Source organism: Pithys albifrons, chromosome 5 (assembly GCF_047495875.1).
Source record: "Pithys albifrons albifrons isolate INPA30051 chromosome 5, PitAlb_v1, whole genome shotgun sequence".
Lineage (NCBI taxonomy): Eukaryota > Metazoa > Chordata > Aves > Passeriformes > Thamnophilidae > Pithys > Pithys albifrons.
In genome coordinates this window covers 46693010-46714134 of record NC_092462.1, presented here as the reverse complement: position 1 = coordinate 46714134, position 21125 = coordinate 46693010, and the positions used below count along the sequence as shown (strand labels likewise).

The window sequence follows — 21125 nt, the reverse complement described above, 5'->3', positions numbered from 1 at the left end:
CTGACTCCTCCATGGAGAGAGTACAGCAGTGGAGCAGGTAGCCTACAGAGGTTGCACAGACTCCATTCTTGGAAGTTTCCAAGCCTGGACTGGATAAAACCCTGGGCAAACTTGTCTGAACTCTAGGTTGGCCTGCTTGAACAGAAGGTTGGAGAAAGGACCTCCAAAGGTATCCTTGAAGAGAGTTAGTTATTTTTTAACTGCTTTTTTACTAATAGGTGATGAAGTCTGTTATGAGACACATTCTTACAATTTATCAATCTGTGATGAAACTTATTTTATTAATGTCATATATGTTTAAAATAATTCAATTCTATTGCTTGTTTTTTTTTCTAATAATCACAAAATTTCTGTGTTAAAAGAAAACTTGCCTTCACAAGGAAAGCACATAATGCCTTAAAACACATTGGATTGGACAGAAAACGGACAGCTAAAAGATTTAGGATGATGGCTGGCAGCAGTAATCCCTCAGCTGGCATTATATAAAGCTTTATTCCTATCAGGGAAATATCTTGATTTGAATAAGGTAATTTTATTACATAAGAAAAGACATTAAAACAACAGAGAAATCAAAATTTTTTTGTTTCCTGCAGGTACATAAAGCATAGGGGCATGGCTTGTTTCCTTTAAAACAAAAAATGACATTTGAGTATTTGTCAAGGAAATATTTAAAGTTGTTTCCACAACCAACACCTTCATGAAAGAATCTAGAAATCATAACTAAAAAAGCATTAAAGTGTATGATATGGACCAATGCAATGTAAAAAGAACTGTCTGCCCTTGTTATTTGCCTAAAATAATTCGGTTAAGCTTCTGTATATATGCATTTTAAAGATCAGAATAAATGAGACTACATTAAAGAAATGAACAAAATTAAAAGTCTTTGAAGATAAAACCAGCATATTTTGATTTAAGAAGCTCTTTCAAAAAAGTATAAGAACAAGTCCATACTGATGGCCCATTCTAATGGAGATGGAGTAAGAATGCAGAAACTAGCTAAGAAATTTTATGCACAGCAGGTTCTGTTACTTTCCAAGTATCACGATACTTCAGGTGTGCTTTACTATTATACAATTTTTTAATGGAATTTGTTTTAGTCTTCCACAAAACACCTGTTTTACTGTCCAGGTATGCACCTGAGTGGTTTTTTTCTTCTCTAATGGCATATAGCCCCCTTGACAGCTGGCTCCCCTCAAAGCACGTTCACACTACCTGGCCCTGCCCTTCACTTTTTAAGACTCAAGAAAGTAATAAACAGAAAACTATGAGGAATTTTGGGTGTCATCCTGCTTCTAGTGCATTGAGCATGGCTGTAAGTGGATTTTCATGGGAAAGATGCAGTCCTAGCACCTACTGTTTCCTCCAAAACTTAAAGAAAATGGACATAGCACCTTAAGATTAATGAGAATTTGGCTTCACGTGGTGCTACGTGCATTTTAAAGTTTATGTGTTTATATCCACATGCATATGGTGAATATGGTGTGGCATTTAAAAGTGAAGTAATTTATTCGGCAGAACAACTACACTAGTGTGCAGTTAATAAGCTACTAAAAATCAAATACCAAAAATCCTGACATCAGCTGTTTTACTGGATTTAGAAAAAAACAGAGGAAACCAAACAACTAAAGATCATTGGGAATCTTAGCATAAAAGGTCAACTTTCAGTATCTATTGGAATAATAATTTTTTCTAGTAATTAAATATATGGCAGTGGAATTAAAATATATTTATTAGCATCTATTAATGTTTGGCAGCCATCCATGTATATTCTGGCAGAGAGTCTGTAACTGTTTTTCAGTATGAGAGGTTGAAGTCTGAGTGCTCACCTGACATTTTTATTTAGAAAGCAAACACCTAAAACAAATTTTATAACTGTTGCAACATCAACAATAAAAGAAAGATTACCTAACTACAAACTGGTACTTCATACTAAGGTCTCACAAAAGCACTAGTAAGACTGTTCTACTAAAACCAGATAAACACTTGCAAAATGGAAAAATCAATAATTTATTTTGCCCTATTTATTCTAGATTACTGGCTAGAGTTACAGTAAAGCAGCCATAAAACTGGTAACTGTGCCAATTAATTTGTATTTCTCTCTAGTTTATGTGGAAACTGATATCCTGTAGCTAGTCAAACTGATTTTTTTAATCTTTGCTCTAGGTTCAAAATAAGTTGCATATGGATGAACCCTTAATGATTTTATGAAAACAGAGCATCCAGTGAATATTGTTCATAAAAAAATTGATTTCTCTGGATCTAGAACATGTTTTTAAAATCTAGTGGAGATTTTCTGTTTTCCTTCTTGATTAGAGGTGCAGTTAAATTAAGTGAAATAAAAAGACCACTACCTAGTGTGCCAAGCACTTGGTCTTTTATGTGCCTTGTTATATGACAGTGAACCTGTCGTTACTGGATTTTCCAGGTTCTCCTGCTGTGAATTCTCACAGACAGGCCCGGCCCACCTTGTCATCACTCCATCACCTCCTGTTCTGCAGCTTATCATGGGGTTGAGCACCAAGTGTCCTCTGCTGCGTGACACTAATAATTAGAGTCTATGAGAGGAAAACTTGTCATTAAGGTCGCTTTAATCTTGTGCGTATTTGTCTTCCTTCTGAATCAAAAGGCAACCAGGAAAATCACACCAAAGGACAGTAAAGCCTATACTTTATTAAACAGTATCTTCACCAGAAATCTAGATTAGATGCAGAAAAATAAAAAAAAAAAAAAAAACCAACAAGCCTGTTCACTGTTAGGCCCATATTGTAATACTAACAGTGAAGAGCTTTCAAACCCAGTATGCTGGCTAGAGATGCAATGACACTGCTGTCTTTGACTGCCCCTAATGTTTTATCCTCTTGTTGGCTTGCCAATAATCAGAACACAGATTAGAAATGGGCTATCAAATTTATTCTCCCATATATCCAAGTCTGACACTTTTATTTGGGCTGGAGTAGACCACTCTAACCTACTAGTTAGAGAGAACACTGAGATTTACCAAAAGAGGCTGTGCACATTTTCCACAGTATATTTTTAAGAAAGAGGTAATATTTTTGTAGAGTCATGAAAACTCAAAAGCGTGTTCCCTTGCTATTCTCAGTTAAAAGATCCTTTTTTATTTTTAGAGTAGCAACTATTCTAAATGTGTGCTCAACAAAAAATAGCACAGGGCAGTTGCTTCATGCACAGGAAAAAATTATTTATTATCATGGCGAATATTATGAACTAATGGTGTTAATATTTATTTAATATTTGTTTAGGGCTAGACTAAACCTACTCTCCTGTTTATGTGATAGCACATAGTTTTGTCACCTCAAGAGAAATGAGCTATGCTAGTCTGTGACCAGATGTGGATATTCACTCTCCCTTTCCTGCTGGCTCTGTTATAGCAATGTTTCTCAGTGACAAACAGAGTTCACTACTCTCTACAAATATTTGAGGATACACTAGGAAATCATGAAGCTGATACACAAACAGATTCAGTTAATAACTTTAATATTGATTTACAGTCATTCCACCTTTGTTTTTGGAAGACTGCTCCAGAAACAGAAGTAAGTCCTGAATTAGGAAGCTCGCAATGGGTTCATTGTCTTGACTATCGGTACCTCTGTGAGGAGCCATCTTGACTTTACAGTTAGTGGAAAGTTAACCAATACCATTCATCAAGTCTCATCTGTGATTCACATCAATAAAACAGATGCTGACATATTGCTATGTGAACCAAACATTCAGATGCTGAGTACTAAATGAAGTCAACGCCATTAACCCTGACACAGACACCTCCATTATTGACAGCTGTGATGAACTCCGTCCCACAAATTTATTTAGAGTTTGTGGACAGAACATGAGAATAAAAATCACAACGGTCAGCAAGGTAAGTAAAGGCATGCAAATACATAAATTACTCAAAAGAAAAACAGATGAATCAGAAAAAATAGTTTTTTGAATCTGGTTTCTGGCCTGCATTCTTGATTTATGTGCCAGCAGTACTAATCCTGAGTCATCTCTTGGCTTAAGCCATCATTTTCCCTGACTGTGCATATTGCTTGATCTTAACTTCTACCTCGAAGTGTTATTTTGAAAGATTTATTTTTGTCAGCCTTGCCAGAAATGTCAACAATATTGTCAACTTCTTAAAAATGCATTACTCAGAAATAGCTGATGCCACAGTACCTCATTTGCAATGCCCTAATTCACACAAGTGGAAACAATAGTGTACATATTTAGGCATGACTGATGTTCTGCTCAATATACTGATCATTTATAGATTTTTGCCAAAGGAACTCTGCAATTTCATGTTTACTGCACTCTCCACTGCTAAAAAAATTAACTGGTTAGGCAACTCTTGGGTTATTAATTAACAAAAGCAGCAATGTTTTCAGATTATGTTTGGCTTTGCTCCAAATCTAAACATAGTATGTGTGGGGGTTTTTCTCTGTTTTTTTTTTTTAAGTATTCCATCTGAAAGTTTGAATTTCATGTCAAAATTTACTGCATGTTGGAAAATACATAAAACTGAGAAAATACTTAATTTCAAGGATTAACAACTGCTAAAAACATAATCAGTAATGTGTGAACTTCTAGGCTGCTTAAGCAGCTTGGTCTATTCAATAATCTAAATATTTAGTTGTGTATAGAAAAAGCACTTGAAAGTATCAAAGTATATGGAGTCTACAGAATAGAAAATATTGTAAAAACAAGGTTTTATCTTTGTATATAAAATTTCTAAACCAGAAACACTGGAATAATAGCTTTTCTACTTTCTTGTATTTCTTATTCCAGTTGCAGATGGAACAAAGTAGTAAATAGAAAAGAGGGACCTACAAGAAAGTCCTCTCAAAATGAAATATGTTTGACTCGAAATTTTGAGAGCATTTTTATCCAATTTTAATACAATGCTATCCAATCTCTTTAACCCTTATGTTATTAGCCTTGCCAGTAAGAAAATTAACAACTCCTTTTTGTTCTGTAATATTTTGTACTATATCTTAGTTTGTACATAATAATATAACTAGAATGAGTTAGATTGCTGGTATTTCCAAATGAATATGAAAATCAGTATTTGTTTTGTTCTCTTACAGCAGATATATTATTTTTGAAGACTTTCACACCTTACTTAGAGCTTTGTCATTCATGACTCTTAGGTAATGTCATTTATCTCGTGAAATGTAAACAGTGATGATCAAATGAGGGCAAGTTAAATTGCAAAGACCTGGATGTCTGAAACAAGATGCAACTGCATTGGACAAAAATAGAACTTACTACGCTTAGAACCAAGTGACTTCAGTTAATAGCCCTGATTAAAAGGCAACAAAATTTTCATTCTCAATCTAGTTTGTTCTCGTGTGCATGGAAATGTCAGCAAACTGACTTCATGTGGCATAAAGTTCCACCTAATACTTATAACACTAAATATAATGCTGTCCACAAAAAAAAACAACCCCCAAGAACTCCCAACAAAAACGTAACACTGAAATCTGAGCAGAAAGAGAGAGATATTTATATACATATGTACAGGTGTATGTCAACCCCCCATTTATCATCAACACTAACATGATAGGTAGTTTTGACACTGAAGATGTAAGCATAGAGCTTTGCATTTCATTTCTGATTTTACAGGCCGTTATCTGTAGAAAATATTTTTTGCAGCTCTATTCCTCTGCTTTAAAACTGGGGTCATTTCAAGTCTATGCCCTGAAGACTTTTTAAAGACTTTCAAATAGTTTTTAATATATTATTGTATGCAATTAAAAAAAAGTACAAAAACTTATGATGTTGCACTTATGCTTGACAAACTTATTGAAATTAGCTGCAAATAGTAAAGCCAGTTATAATCAGTTTGTATGTTTGGAAATAATTTAAAAGATGTGACCAAATAGGGGCTGCCTCAGAAAAAGAAATACCAAATAATGCCACCTGCAAATTTGATAAACACAAATCTTATTAAATGTATCATAGTCTGGGAATTATTTCTGAACTTCAACAACTAAAATAGCGACACCCTGAGCAGACAACTCCACAGCTTTTACAATACTGATTAGAATTTTGGTTTTCTCTCCAACATCTTGTCAGCCATTCCTCTACCATAATAAGCAAAAGAAAAGAAGCCATCACCAACAAAAATCAGACTTAAATCTGAATGCCAGGTGTCATTTGGTTATTCTGAGGTATTTTTCAAGCTATGTTCAACATACAGTAGCAAAGTGTCAATTAAAATAGATGACAAGAAACCACAGAGATTTTGGAGAACTATAGTCCTAAGAGTGGAGCGTTCCCTAGTGTTTCTCACAAGAACACACCCATTTGACAGTGCCTAGCAAGTAACCACTAACGGATTTCACGTACCAACACCAAAGTATATATAGTGTTCAGATAATACATATAACAGAAAAGAACAGAAAATAGTATTTCAATATTCTGGAAATACTTAGCCCAAACAAATGTTATTATCTCCAGTGATATATGCCAGGCAACCAAAATTTCCTGCCATATTTAAAGACAAGCAATAAAATTCACACAAAGTCATCAAATTCCACTGACTTGAGCAAACCATTTGCATCCATGTTGGTAAATTGAAATATCTAATAAATCATAATAGATGTTAACACCAATAACAAGTCAGTTATAACAGTAAGACATGTATGGAGCAGCTGCAATTCAACTACTTACTTTATAGCTGTAGGACAGTTTCAAACATCTTTATTAGTCTCACACAGAAAGCCAGACTGCTTTTCAGAAAGAGAAAATACCTTATTCAGGAATCAAGGAACAGACATTTGTCAGATCTGTAATTCTAAATATTAGAAACCCCACAGCTGAAGCCTGTCTTTTATCACTTAGTTAAGTAACACTGTATTCCAAAGCCATGCACAACAAGGAAATGAGAAAATGAGCAAATATTGACTCACCAGCCTTCTCCTTCTCTGAAATAACTGGCATAGCCTGAAAAGAAAAAAAAAAGGAAAAAGGAAAAGATACCACTATTAAAAAACCAATAACATTAGGGAAAAATCAAAAAATCTTAAGGTAAATTTTGTGAGTGTCCAGAAGATCTGGAAAGAACTCAGGTTTCACTGTGTTAAGCACTCTGGAGAGAAACATACAGTTTCCATTTGAGTGTATTATAATCTATTATGAAACTAATTACAGTTAAAAAGGTCTAGGACAGAAGGGAGGAGATCGAGTTAATAAGATATTCCTATGATTGCATTTTGAAATAATAATCTTAGAATACATGCCCACAAAACTCCACTGGGAAATTACTTAATAATTCTGAGGGAGTGAATACAAAATCCATATGGCTGAAGATGAGACTGAAATGCCAAATCTTTTTTCTGCAGAACTGGAATAGAATACTGCCATTGACTCCATATAATTAGGACTTAGGCTCAAATATATGTTATGATATAATATATCTATAGTATATCCTTACTTTTTATATAATTTTTCAGTAACAAGTAATAGAAGTGGTTTCATAACAGTTGTAATTTTTTCTGGACTTGACAAATTGTGAGGTTTTTTTTTTTGTAATGGATGTAAAAACTTTTCATAGTATGCTTTTATTTCAGACTAATGTAGACTTTCTGAGTGGGTTTTTCCTAAAAAACCTGAAGGTTATAGATTGAATGAATAGTAAAATGGAATTATATGGCACACATATAAAAATTTAAAAATGTGCATGTATGATAAAAGAAAGGCTGAATGAAAAATGGAATTGGAATGCAATGTATGCAGAATTGCCATGTGCATTGAGGTATCAATTTTACATCCATTTCACTTATGTTGGTCTAGCCTTTATTCAGCAGATTTTCCTGCTGCAGATTCACAGAAAAAGAAAGAGGAGAGTGATGGACAGAAATAATGAGCTTAAGACTTGCTATAGAATTCTCAAAGCAGACTTTGAAAATTGAATTTCAGGATTTGATTCGTCCAGCTTTATAAAATAGTATATTACAGCACTTCCAGGATGGTATTTTGTACAAAATTTCAGCTAGAACATGTCCTAGATGATAAATATTAATACATAGCTTTTGTGATTCTTTCTGTTTCACCTGTACTCTCACTAGTTAAATACCTGTTGTTTGAGCTGGACATTCAAAAACATTATACCCTCAGGCTAATATTTTTCAAAACAATAGCTCTTGCTTGAAAAGCATTTCTCTTGCATTTTGCAAACATATATTTGTTCAGAAGTAGGACCATTTTGGTCCAGTAATGCAACAAAGGCATTAATTTACATAGGCTGAAGAAAATTAACATGTCAAAGATGCAATAAAATTGGAGTGACTCAAGGGCAGTTTCAAAGAAGGGGTAGGTGTATCATGTATAGATTTTTATAAAAAAAGATAGAATTTTGAAAGTGAGTATATAGCTTTTGTTTCTTTCCCAGCCCTAAGTGGTTACACAGTCAAAGATAAGTAAGAACATAAGAAAGAAAACCCTGGATTAAGCTATTAGAGAGCATCAAAAGGAGGGCAATGTAAGATGGTGAAGGGCCTTGAGGGGAAGCCGTATGAGGAGTTGCTGAAGGCATTTGATCTGTTCAGTCTGGAGAAGAGGAGAGTGAGGGAAGACCTCACTGCAGTCTACAACATTCTTGTGAGGGGAAGAGGAGGAACAGACATCGATCTCTCCTCTGTGGTGACCAGTGACAGGACCTGAGGGAACGGTCTGAAGCTGTGTCAGGGGAAGTTTAGGCTGGATACAGGGTCCCTGGGGAAGTGGTCACAGTACAAAGCCTGACAGAATTCAAGAAGTGTTTGGTCATCATGTGCCCTCAGGCACATGCGATGGTCCTGTGCAGGACCAGGAGTTGAACTCAAGGATCCTTGTGGGTCTCTTCCAACTCAGCATATTCTGTGATTCTTTGATTAACATTTGTCTAAGGAAGAAATTTGTAAAGAGAAGAAAGTGAGAAACAAGCAAAGAGGAAAAGAAAGTAGTACAAGAAAGAATGGAAGAATATCAGTGTAAATCAAATGGGAGAGTCAGGACAAAAGAAGAAAAGACAGGGACATGCTGTTACCACATTTTAATGCTGAGTTTTGTTAGCCAGATTCACAGGAAAAGAAAATTTTAAGAAAAGCTTAGAGTACAACACTGAGACTGAAGATGTGGCAACCAACTGTTTCAGCACTGAAATTATAAGCTGTGTCATGCAAAAGAGATAACAGTTTGATGGAGACAGCCTTTGTACAGTCTAAAATGCAAAGGCAAGATGAACAGCAGGAGGGGGAAGCAGTTACAAGACTCAATGCAGATATGACAATGGCAAGTAGAGAAGACCATTTTCTGGTGGCTTCAGGACAGACTTAAATGAACTTTAATCATGTTTATAATGACACTGTGAGTCACTGGCAGTGCCTTCGACCTGAATGAACACTTCTGAAACAGCTGTCATCATCAATCACATCAACATGTATATTTTTTTATATCGGCATATTGGATTTAAAATATTGTTAATAATGCCATTTGTCATATCAATTTTTTTCCTGGAAATACACAATATTTCCAATTGCTGATCATTAAAACATGTTGATTTACAATGAAGCATAAATTTTAGTGAATTTGTTAGATGGCAGCCTTAAAGGTTGTTAGATTTAGTGCATTTAACCTAGGTAAAAAGCTGTAACTGGAAATACGTAGTGTGAAAGTCATAGAATTTCTATTTCTGTTAAGTAGGATGAATAAGCACTGTAAGTTCCAGAAAATTTGAGGGAAGAGTGGGGTTTACAGGTCAAAGTACTTCCTACGTTCCTACAATAATCTTCTAGCAATTCATTAAGACTGATAATAGACAGATGTGGATTACCAAATGTAAAAATTTTAAAAACAAGTCAACTGTATGGGAAAAAATAAATAATACTAGCTCATTGAGATAAAGAAATATATTCAAAGGGATAGCATCACAAAGTATATAAATTGTCTTAGAGTGGTTATAAGAAGGACTTCATAGGGTGATGATTACCTGTCAACACCATTTTTCATTACTTCAGGTTCCCCAGAGTGAATTACGTAAATATAGAGATTTATTTTTATTGCCTCACATTTGTTCTTGATATCAAACTTAGCCCACTTTTTTTTCCAGCTAAGCATGTTTACATTTCATAGACTCATAGAATCATTAAGATTGGAAAAGACCTACAAGATTATCAAGTCCAAACTTTGAACATACGCTATCTTGACAACTAGACTTTGGCACTAACTGCCACGTCCCATATTTTCTTGAACTTTTCCAGAGATAGTGACTCCACCACCTCCCTGGGAATCTGTCACAATGCTTAGCCACCCTTCAGGGAAGAACTTCTTCCTGATCTCCAGTGTGAACCTACCCTTGTACAGCTTGAAGCCATTTCCCCTGATCCTGTCACTAGTTCCTTGGAAGAAGAGGCCAAGCCCCACCTTGCTACAACCTGCTTTCAGGTAGTTGTAGAGAGGGATATGATCTCTAGCCTCCTTTTCTCCAGAATAAACAACCACAGCTTGCTCAATTACTCCTCATATGACTTACCCTCCAGACCCTTCACCAGCTCCATTGCCCTTCTCTGGACCTGCTCCAGCACCTCAATGTCTTTGTTGTATTGAAGGGCCCAGAACTGGAAACAGAACTTGAGGTGCATCCCCACCAATGCTGAGTACAGGGGGTCAATCACTGCCGTGGTTCTGCTGGCGACGCTACTTTTGATACAGGCCAGGATGCCACTGGGCTTCTTGGCCGCCTGGGCACACTGCTGGATCATGTTTAGCTGTCTGCTGAACAGCACCCTCAGATACTTTTCTGCTGGGTCACTTTCCAGCCACTCTTCCCCCAGCCTGTAGCAGTGGATGACATTATTGTGACCCAAGTTCAGGACCCAGCACTTGGCCATGCTGAACCTCAGTGGGTCTCAGCCCATCAATCCAGCCTGTCCACATCACTCTGCAGAGCCTTCCTACTGTCCAGCACATCAATCCTCTTGCTCAACTTAGTGTCATCTGCAAACTGACTTAGTATGCACTTGATCCTCTCATCCAGATCATCAATAAAGATACTAAACAGGAGTGGCCTCAATACTGAGTCCTGGAGAACTGCAATAGTGACTGGCCACCAACTGAATGTAGCACCATTCACTACCACCGTATGGGCCTGGATGTTTTTAAATCAACCTGTCTGAGCCATGGGCTGTCTACCTGCTTACAGAGCTGCTTGCCCTAGGGACAACCCATCTTTCTGTTAAAGACTGAGGCAAAGAAGGCATTAAGAACTTCTGCCTTTTCCTCATCCTTGGTGACAATGTCCCCGGCCACATCTGATAAAGAACGGACATTTTCCTTGGCCCTCCTTCTATTGTTAATGTATTTATAAAAGCACTTCTTATTATCTTTCACAGCAGTGGCCAGATTGAGTTCCAGCTGAGCTTTCACCTTTCTCATTTTCTCTCTACATGACCTAATGACATCTTGCACTCTTTCTGAGTTGTCTGCCCCTTGTTCCAAGGCCATAAACTCTCTTTTCTGCCCTGAGTTCAATTGAAAGCTTCACGTTCAGCCAGGCTGGTCTTCCTTCCCACTGGCTTGTCTTTCAGGGCACAGCTCTTGCGCCTTTAAGGTTTCCTTCTTAAAGTATGTCCAGCCTTCCTTGGCCCCTTTGTTTTCAAGGGCTGTTATCCAAGGGACTCTCTGAACCAATGTACTGAAAAAGCCAAAGTCTACCATCTGGAAGTCTAAGGCAGAAGTTTTGTTTACCCCCTTCCTTACTTCATTAACAATCAAAAACTCTGTCAAGTTGTAGTTGCTATGCCCAAGACAACCTCCAACCATCACATCTCCCACCAGCCCTTCACTGTTTGTAAACAGAAGGTTGAGCAGAGCACTGCCTTTGGTAGGTTTGCTTATCATCTGTGTCAGGAAGTTGCCTTCCACATAGTACAGGAACCTCCTAGACTGTTTCCTCTCTGCTGTGTTGATTTTCCATCAGACATCAGACAAGTTAAAAGTTTCCTATAGAAACAAGGGCTAGCAATCATGAAGCATCAGCCTCTGCCTATATAATATTTCATCTTCCTCTTCATCCTGGTTGGGTGGTCTATAACAGAGTCCCACAAGGATGTTTGCCTTGTTAACCTCTTCTTGATTCTTACCCATAGACGCTCAGCCTTATCATCAGTATCCTTGAGCTCTAAACAGTCGAAACACTCCCTGGTGTACAGAGCCACTCTGCCACCTCTCCTTCCTCACCCATCCCTTCTGAAGAACTTAAAACCAACCTCTGTAGTACCCTAGTCATATGAATCATCCCACCACATTTCCATGATGGTGACTACATCAAAACTTTCCTGCTGAACACTGGCATTCAGCTCCTCCTGTTTGTTGCTCACACTGTGTGCTTTGGTGTAGACTCCCTTCAGCTGGGCTGTTGATTTCATCAACAATGCTGGCATGCTGCTTCTAGGCTCTATTTGATCTCAAAATTCTCCAATTTGGTTTTATTGATTAGCTGCATAAGAAAAAATTATAGTATTTTTCATGAACCAAATATTTTCTCAGATTCATGTGAACTTAAGTGAAAAAAACAGAAATAATCTCAAACCACGCATCCCTTATAATAGCATCAAATTAATAAAAGCAAAATATTTTATTTAGAATAAAATAGGAGGCATAGTTTTTTTCCAAAGAACATCAGTATTTTTCTCAATGCAAAGCCTGCAAATAATACAAATACTTGACTCAGAATATGGTACTCTGGCATAATTATAAATTTTGAATCCCTCATAAAAGTTATGAAAATATTTTCCTTAAAATAATGTATATAACCAAGAAAGTCTTTCCATTAATTCTTTACAATTTAAGAACTCATACACATACCACATTTTTAGTCAAAGCTTTAGATTTTCTTAATTGACAGAAAAATTGCAAATATTCCTATTAAAATATATTGTACATGTAAAGTATCTGATTTAAAAAAACCCCAAATAAACAAAAACAAAACAAAAAAACCCCTATCCCATAATCTAATCACTTGATCCACAAAGTAAAATGGCATCTTGTTTGATGCTTTTAAATGTCTGTTTTATAAACAGAGTGCAGTTCTCAGAATTAAGATGTATAATGAGCTAAAAGTTCTGTCAGAACATTCTATTGCGGCTCAAAAGCTGAAAAAAAAATCCTAAATGGACATAGCATCCCTTGAAAATTTAAAATATAATAAACCACAAGCAAGTCTTGTTCAACAAGTTCTCAAACAGTCCTACTATTGTTTAGTTTTTTGCTAATACAGCTACACATGCTGCTTACATGCTGTCCAATGGGAAAACATGATTGTTACTTATGAGAAATTCTCTCATCTTCAGTACAGTTTTGAATTCACTGGAGACCTTCCAATGAGTTCCATATGTTCCAAAGGAATTGCATTCCCAGGAAGTGATTTAACATTTCTGGCAGTGGAGCAATTAAACCGGATTTTCCCGCTTGACCAGATGGGTTCACTGTAACTTCACAGTATTTCTCACTCTTCACAGAATTGAAGAACTGGACTAACAATTTCTACATGATACGATCACATGTTTTAGAAAAAACCAGACACACGCCCTTCAAATATTTCAACAAACACCCCTCAATGTCAGGCTACTCTCTGTATTTTTAGTATGTGATCATGCAGGCACCAGGGAAAAAAAGGAAATAAAAAAGGAGAAAAAAAAAAGGAAATCCCTATCAGACCATTCCTGAAATATATTCAGCATTTCTTTCAACCTAGAGAATGGGATTTTTAATTTCAGAAAATCTCATTTAAAAAGTGATGTTGAAATTTTTTGCACGCATTCTTGCTGTATTGCAACTTATTCACCGTAAATACATTATGTGTGCAAATATGACTGTAAAGTGCATGTAAAACACTATACAATAATACAATCATAGAATAGTTTGGGTTAGCAGGGACCTTTAGAGGTCATCTTCTCCCACGTCTCTGCAATGAGCAGGAACATCATTTAGATCGGGTTGTTCAGAGTCCTTTCTAATTTGATCTTGAATGTTTCCAGGACCTGATGGGACATCCACCACCTCTCTAGGCAACCTGTTCCACTGTTTCACCATCCTCATTGTAAAAAACTTCTTCCTCATAGCTAATCTAAATAGACTGTCTTTCAATATAACACCATGCCCTTTGTTCTATGGCAACAGGCCTTGCTAAAACTCACAGCCCCCCTTCCCCTCCCCCCAATTTCATAATTTTTTAAAGTAAGTTCTCAGTTCCCCACTATATTAATTTTTTTTCCATCTGGATGAGGCAAGATTAAAAATAAAATCATGAGCTTTCAGGACAGACAAACTTTAGAAGAGGAATTTAGCAAGGTGTTTCTTCTTTGTGGTCTTTCAGTTTACTTATGAGTATAGCAGAAGGCTCACCTCACAAAAGTTGTATCAATTATCTCATTTTAAAAAAGAAATCAGTGTCACAGTCAGATGTGTCTGGCTAAGGTTATGACAACACTATGAATTTTGTTCTGCTGGAAGTACAAAGCTGTATGCTTGCTTGCCTCCTCCAATCAGTTGCACACCTCTCCCCACTTACTTTTCTGACTAGATATTTCTGTTTGTTTGAGCCTCTTTATGCCACTCAGGTCATGCACAGAGACCCCTTCTCGTGAGTGCTGGATGGCTGGCAGTTCTCCTTGCATGAGACAGTTGTCAAGAGCCTGTACTTGGGGTGGTCTGATAATCTCCTCTGTCATTCAGTTGGCAGAATGTTACTCTTGTTGGATTGGAAACACAAAATAAGAATGCAGGATAACTGCCTTGTGCTCTGTCTGGTGTTATAACAGACTTTCCACAGTTCAAGGTAAGCTCCCAATCCTCTGAAATCTGTCAGGACTGCATGAAACTGGTTTACATGACAGATAAGACAACAGCCTGTCTGCAGCTTGTCCAGGTCATTAAGTAGAATCCAGCCATAGTATAGGATTCAGCTCTTTCTCCAGAGGGATGCTAGGGTCTTCCCAGCAGCAGCTGCAGGTTACTAAATACACCACAAATCACTCATATATTTTGTGGAAAATATTTATGATTTTTTTTTAATTAGCAATTGCTAGATCTTAGCTTATTTCCATATAGGGACTCAACCTGGAATAAAAGCAAATGTATCAAATAAACTTTTTTTTATATTTCCCGGGAGTTCATCAGAAAAGGAACTTAAATTGCTCTTTACATAATGGGATGGAGATGTTGTACTTGAACATGGTGTCAGTTAAATTTTAGTTCAATGTTATGGAACACTTACGTAGTTTCTGGTAATAACAAAACCTGTGCTTCCTCTTATCCCCCCAAACATAAATATCTCTTCCCTAAAGAAAACATAACTTGAATGTTAGCACCAAAGCTGAGATGTGACACACTACCTCTAGAACTGGAGCAGCACCAAGAGTACTCATGTTTTTCATCAATCACCAGTTGTTCTATTAGTGTTCACTTACACAGAGAGCTTTTTCCCAAGCTCAGTAGTAATTTTTTTGGCTAATATTTATCTTATAAAAACTTTTACAATAACAAACACATCAATAAACCCTGCAACATTGGCAAAACTGAACTATCTGGGAACCAGAAGGCATACAACTCTATAAGGCAATAGTAAAAGATAATTAGAGTCTCAGGTTTCCCATTTTTTTTAACATCATATAATGTCTACAAATGTGATTTTTGCCTTAAAGCCCTTAAGTCTGAGGAATGCTTCTACATGGGTCATAGGAATCCCAGGTGATTTCAGTCTTTATTCATCTCCTTGTATATAAAACTTACAACCTTAGAATAAGACCATGTTTAATGTAAATAAGAATTCATAACATCATGTGATGATAGAAACTAAAATTTGTAACGTGATGACTCCCAGTTACTAAATACCAGTGAAGACCTACTTGCAGAGGGAAAAGGGAATTTAAATCAAACAAAATCATACCACTCCTGTCTTTCCCACCTCAAAATAAACAAAGGAATTCTTTTCCCTTTATCCCAAGAAAAGCAAGCCAGCTTTACTAATTTTGATGGGTGCAGAGATGAAAATGAACAAGCTCGCATCATGGCTGCAAGTGCCAGACTCCATCATAACACCAATGTTGCATATTCATCAGCAAACTGAAAAAAGCTTATCTAAACAAATAATCAGATGAGCAATCTGATTCTAATGATCTTTCTGGCACTCTGCCCAAATCCAGTGATTGATTGCTATCCACAGTTATGAATTCCACTACTGTTATTCTCCTGGATTCAGATCTCACTGAGGTTAGCAGCAATAACAATTGAGTTTCAGGAATATTACATATAAAGGATGGGTATTTTTGCTGGTCAAAGAAGGCCTCATTGTGCTCAGCTTTATGTTTGCAGAACAAAATCAGGTGTGGAGCATTGCGTCAATTTATTGACACCTACTGGGAGGGCAGCAACGATTGACACTTACTAAGACCAATCCTGTGTGTTTGGTCTCTTGAATTTCTGCAGGTAATCTCAGCTGTAGGGACTCTTCCCATTTTTAGCTGCAGCAGGCTGCTGCAACTGCTAAGAGTTCTCTAACTCAGTAAATAAAAAAGCAAAACCCAAGAAACTAGTTTTTAATACATGGTATGTATGTTTTGGCACAAATCTATGCTCACAGACACATGTGAATTCAGTCACTGTGATATTACTTTTGTTGGACCAGGTGGGAAAGGATCTAAAACAGACCCTCCAGGAGTCTCTAGATCTTGAGCTTTGCTCCAGGCATAAAAGGATACATTATTACAAAAGCTACATTTATTCTATGATGATGAAACTCTTACTTTCTGCAGAATATAATTTTTTTTTGCTAAGGGAGCTGAAGAGTCACAAAATAGTCATGCTAATCATGAGATGATGGAGACAGGAGAGGGGTAGCATGCTAGACAAAAGCAGTGATAGGTCAGGGGTGTGTTTGGTTGTGGAAAAATAGTTCATCTAACTTCCTAAGTAGCAGGGAGGAGCATAAGAGAGGAAGTTTCAAATGAATGCATTTAAGAAAGTTATCACCAAGCATTATAGATGTAACAATTATCTTATTTCTTCTTGGTTTATTAAAAGACAGAGAAATACAGATTAAGATAAACCAGCCTATTTGCTTTTATATTTTAGTTCAGTTGTTTGTAAGATTTTGATTGTTAGAATCAGTGAGTGTTGCAGGAGACCCAGCTCTATACATCACAAAACTGACACTGCACTTTTTTCCCTAATTAACAGGTATAATAATTTTCTATTCAAACAATGTCTAACCATAGCTGGTGAAGGATATGCTCTGTCTGGAAAATCTTTATTTTTGTAAACTGTTTTTATGGGGCAACAATCAGTGGGATATATTCAGTACTGCCATTCATTTATTTAACATAAGTTTCAGACATGATTGTTTTCTATAATTGATATATTCCTAATTCATGAAGGAAAGAAATCGCTACTGATGCAGAGAACAGTTCTGCTGGTTAGTAGGGACTTTGCCAATTACTCCAGTAAGTGAAGGCTCAAGTTGATACAGCCTGGCATGAAATGTTCTGTCTATGTTGTGTCCATTTGCTTGTTAAAGACACAGTTCTGTGTGTGCATATATGGATAGGCCTGAAAGGTAATTATAACCTACTATTAAAAGCCAGGATTTCTATTAAACCTTTTACTAATTGCTACATTTACTATGAAGAATGTCCTTTTAAAGTCCTTCCTTTTCCAGAAGTTCTAAAATAGTCCTTCTTTCCAGGACACTTTATTTATTTTGTTCCAAATTTTATTTTTTGCTCCTGCAGGCACTAAGTGAAGAAGTATCTCATCAATGTCTGTGTTCCCACGCTATTCCCATGAAAGTCTCATTCAGACTTGCAGACAGATGTACTGCAGATTCTGAGAGTACTAAGTGGGCCCAATTTTGTGAAGTGCTGGACATTTACTGTATTTCCCCAGGATGATGACTTACTAGTACAGTTTCTTTCTGAGTTGTTTCAAGTTTCCCAAACTTTGTACAGCATATTACAAAATTATATTTCACAGTTTCTAAGCTTTCAAAACTTTCCAGAGGGAAACAGCACACAAGAGTTCTAGTACACTTTTGGCTTTCATACCAATACCAGTCCCCCGAGGAGAGTTTGAATTATTCTGTATTTTAGTTGAGGCACTATTACAAGTATGAAATATTTTCTGCAAAACACTTTTGACTGAATCTCATGTTCACACTCAACGATTTTTTCACAAGCATTTAAAAATATTCCTCACTCTTAACAATGGTGCAAAAAAACACTAGAAAGCCACAAATCCCATTTCATCACATGAAAAGAGTAGGTGCTTTTTTGAAAGCAGAGTCTGATGACTGGCAGGGTAGATTTATGTGAAAACAGCTGCATATCATATGAAAAAGATTTTGTGAAAAGAATTTTATGAATAACATAAATACAAAATTTTGTATCCACCCTCATTAATGTCTAGTTTTCTAAGTAAATTTAAATTACAGGATCACCCCAGGAAGGGTAGATGTCTTTTTTAAAAGAACTATTTTTTTTTGTGTATGTGTCTTGGCAGTGAAGTAAGCAGAAATAGGCTTAGTGAAAACAAAACACCCACCCAACCAACAAAACAACAACACTGTACCAATTCTTCTACCAGTGCCTGTTTTTCATTGGAAAGAATAGACAAATGCAGTACCCTTGACCACCCATGTACTTTAGACCTTCAAACTCTGTTTGTATGCTGAACTCAGTGAGGAAGAAATGGTCTCTGTAGGCAGCAAGTTGCTCAAGACTCAAGACAGAAGTACAGATTTACTTATATTTGCCTGTGTTTCAATTTAAGAATAAATGTGGTGATAGGAGTGGAGGGTATTCATCACCATGAAGTTATTGAAATTAAAAAAAGTCCTCTAGTAGTTAGTACCAAAGAGACTGAGACAAAGAAATAAGCTAACCTACAGATAAATTAGTTATAAAATTTTCAGTCTATCTTTTAAATGCTCATTTCTCCATTGTTTTATATTTCTAGTCAAGTAAAAATTTGGACCATTCTGATCACTTTTCACAGATAAATCCTACTCCCTGATATCTGGACTTAACATGATTTAGAAACAGAGGAACAACCAGACATAAGGACCCAACAGGCTAGGGACTATTTAGAGCAGCTGAATATATTCTCCCCTGGGAGACAAGGAAAAATACTCAGGCATGCTGAAAGAGGTTGATGTGATTGTAGAGCCACTAACATCAATGGAATATCATGACACCTGTGGGGTGTCCCTGATGTCTGGGAAAGACTTACACCTATATTCAAAGGAGGCAAAGAAACAATGATCTCGAAGCTTGTAAGATCATCTCAGTTCAGGAAAAGATTACAGAATAGACCTTGGAATCCATTACCAAAGACATGAGTGACAGGAAGGAAAATGGGAGAAATCAACATTAATTTACTAAGAACAAATCATCCTTGACCAACCTGATTTACCTTTCAAGATGTAACCCATGGCTATGTGGACAAGAAGAGAGCAGAGAATATAACATACATTAAGTTTCGTAAGACTTTCTACACTGTCTCTCAAAGAAGTCTCATTTGGAAGCTGGAAAAGTGTAAGCTGGAAAGGCAGACAGTGAGGTGGGTTGAGAACTGGCTGGACTGCAATAATTCAAAATTGCCACCCATTAAAACTGACATCTATAGCTAAGGTATCTAATTAAAAACTAGCTTATCTCTTGGAGTGTTTAGAATAAGACAGAACTGATTTTTTTTTCTGAGTTCCTAATGACATCTGGATGCCCCTTTTACATGCAAGACTGAGAAGATAATGTCAAACATTGCTGAACACAGAAAAGCAGCTCTTCACTCAGTCTGAGGAAAAGATGAAATTCTGTGAAAATTAGAATCAGTGAAATTTCAGGGAGTTCCTAAATTAACAAAGGATTGGGAACTTTTGGAAGCTGAAATAGCTCCTGCTATATGTACTGAGCACTACAAAGTGTAAGCATTTCTGGTGAAGACATCAAAGAAAGGCATAAATTCAAACTTGAAATCCAAGCAGGAAAAAGATGTTGGATCAAAGTATACCCTTACAGTTGCTGCAAATGTGACAGATTGTCTTGAAGTACTTTCCACAGACATCAAGAAAACAAATAATGGCAGCAGCAGGAGATGGTGTTGCCATAAGCAGTAATAAGACGTTTCCATGGCTTTCCAAGTGGTCTGAGCAAACTCAATTTTGTGAGTTTGTGAGAATGTGACAGTATTCAGAGGTTTACATAGCCTCAAAGCTACATTTGAATAGGACTAAATAATTCAAACATTTTTGCTTAATAAACACACAAAATACCATATATTTCAGCACTCATTCTCACTATTGGTATTTATGTTATGAAACCTGAAAATTCATAATCCAATGCAATCCTGAAATACTTGCACTAGAAGCATCCATTTATCTAGTCCTAGAGAAAACCAAAATTGTTTGTATATACACAGGAACAACCCTGGCATACAAACAAATATATTTCAGCAATGTTCATGATTTTTTCCTCCTATGCTGAAAACTCCACAAATAATTTATTAGGAATTATTTCAATAATGTATTTTTCTTTTCTTCTAGGTTTTGGGGTTTTTCCCTCGCCAATTCCTCCGCGTCCCCCCCCCCATCCCCCGCCCTCCTTTTTTTTCTTTGTTTTTTTTAGCATAGGTCAATTTTCCACCTCAGTATTTTCAGTTTTATGAGGCTGGATGGAATATCACAGAAATTGCATAAAACAAAGTAGAACAGAGCAGCTAGTCTGACTTCTGTGTTGTATAGGCAATTATCTACTATTCTTTTCAAATAAGTAGTCTTCAGGAGACTGTATTCAGGAGAGATTCAGGTTGTATGTCATAAGTGTTTGGAACCAAATTAATTTAGTAAATTAACTTAAATAAGCCAGACAGAACAAAAGGAATATTTTGTGTAGGATGTTATGATTAAGTGAAAGAAAAATAAATCAGTATTTCTACCAGTTTCCTCTGGAGATTCCTCTTGAAAATTGGTTAAGTAAGGAGACTAGATGCTAAACAGAAGCAAATAGGGTCTTCATAACATCACTGGTCTTCTTTGGTCTGTATCTTATTTCTATTTGTCATGAATGCCTTAGAGAAAAGTATAGCTAGTCCTTTGT

At 36.4% G+C, this 21125-nt stretch overlaps 1 protein-coding gene across 2 annotated transcripts in view; it reads right to left on the bottom strand.

The window, feature by feature from the left end:
• DLC1 (DLC1 Rho GTPase activating protein) overlaps positions 1-21125 on the bottom strand; it is a 254667-nt gene that overhangs the window by 124153 nt on the left and 109389 nt on the right. Inside the window, exon 7 of one of the 2 annotated variants that reach the window (XM_071556429.1) lies at positions 6909-6942. In XM_071556429.1, coding sequence (XP_071412530.1) covers positions 6909-6942 — 34 coding nt within the window. Of the gene's footprint in view, positions 1-6669; positions 6816-6908; positions 6943-21125 lie in introns of those variants that run through there. The other variant, XM_071556432.1, reaches the window with a different exon arrangement.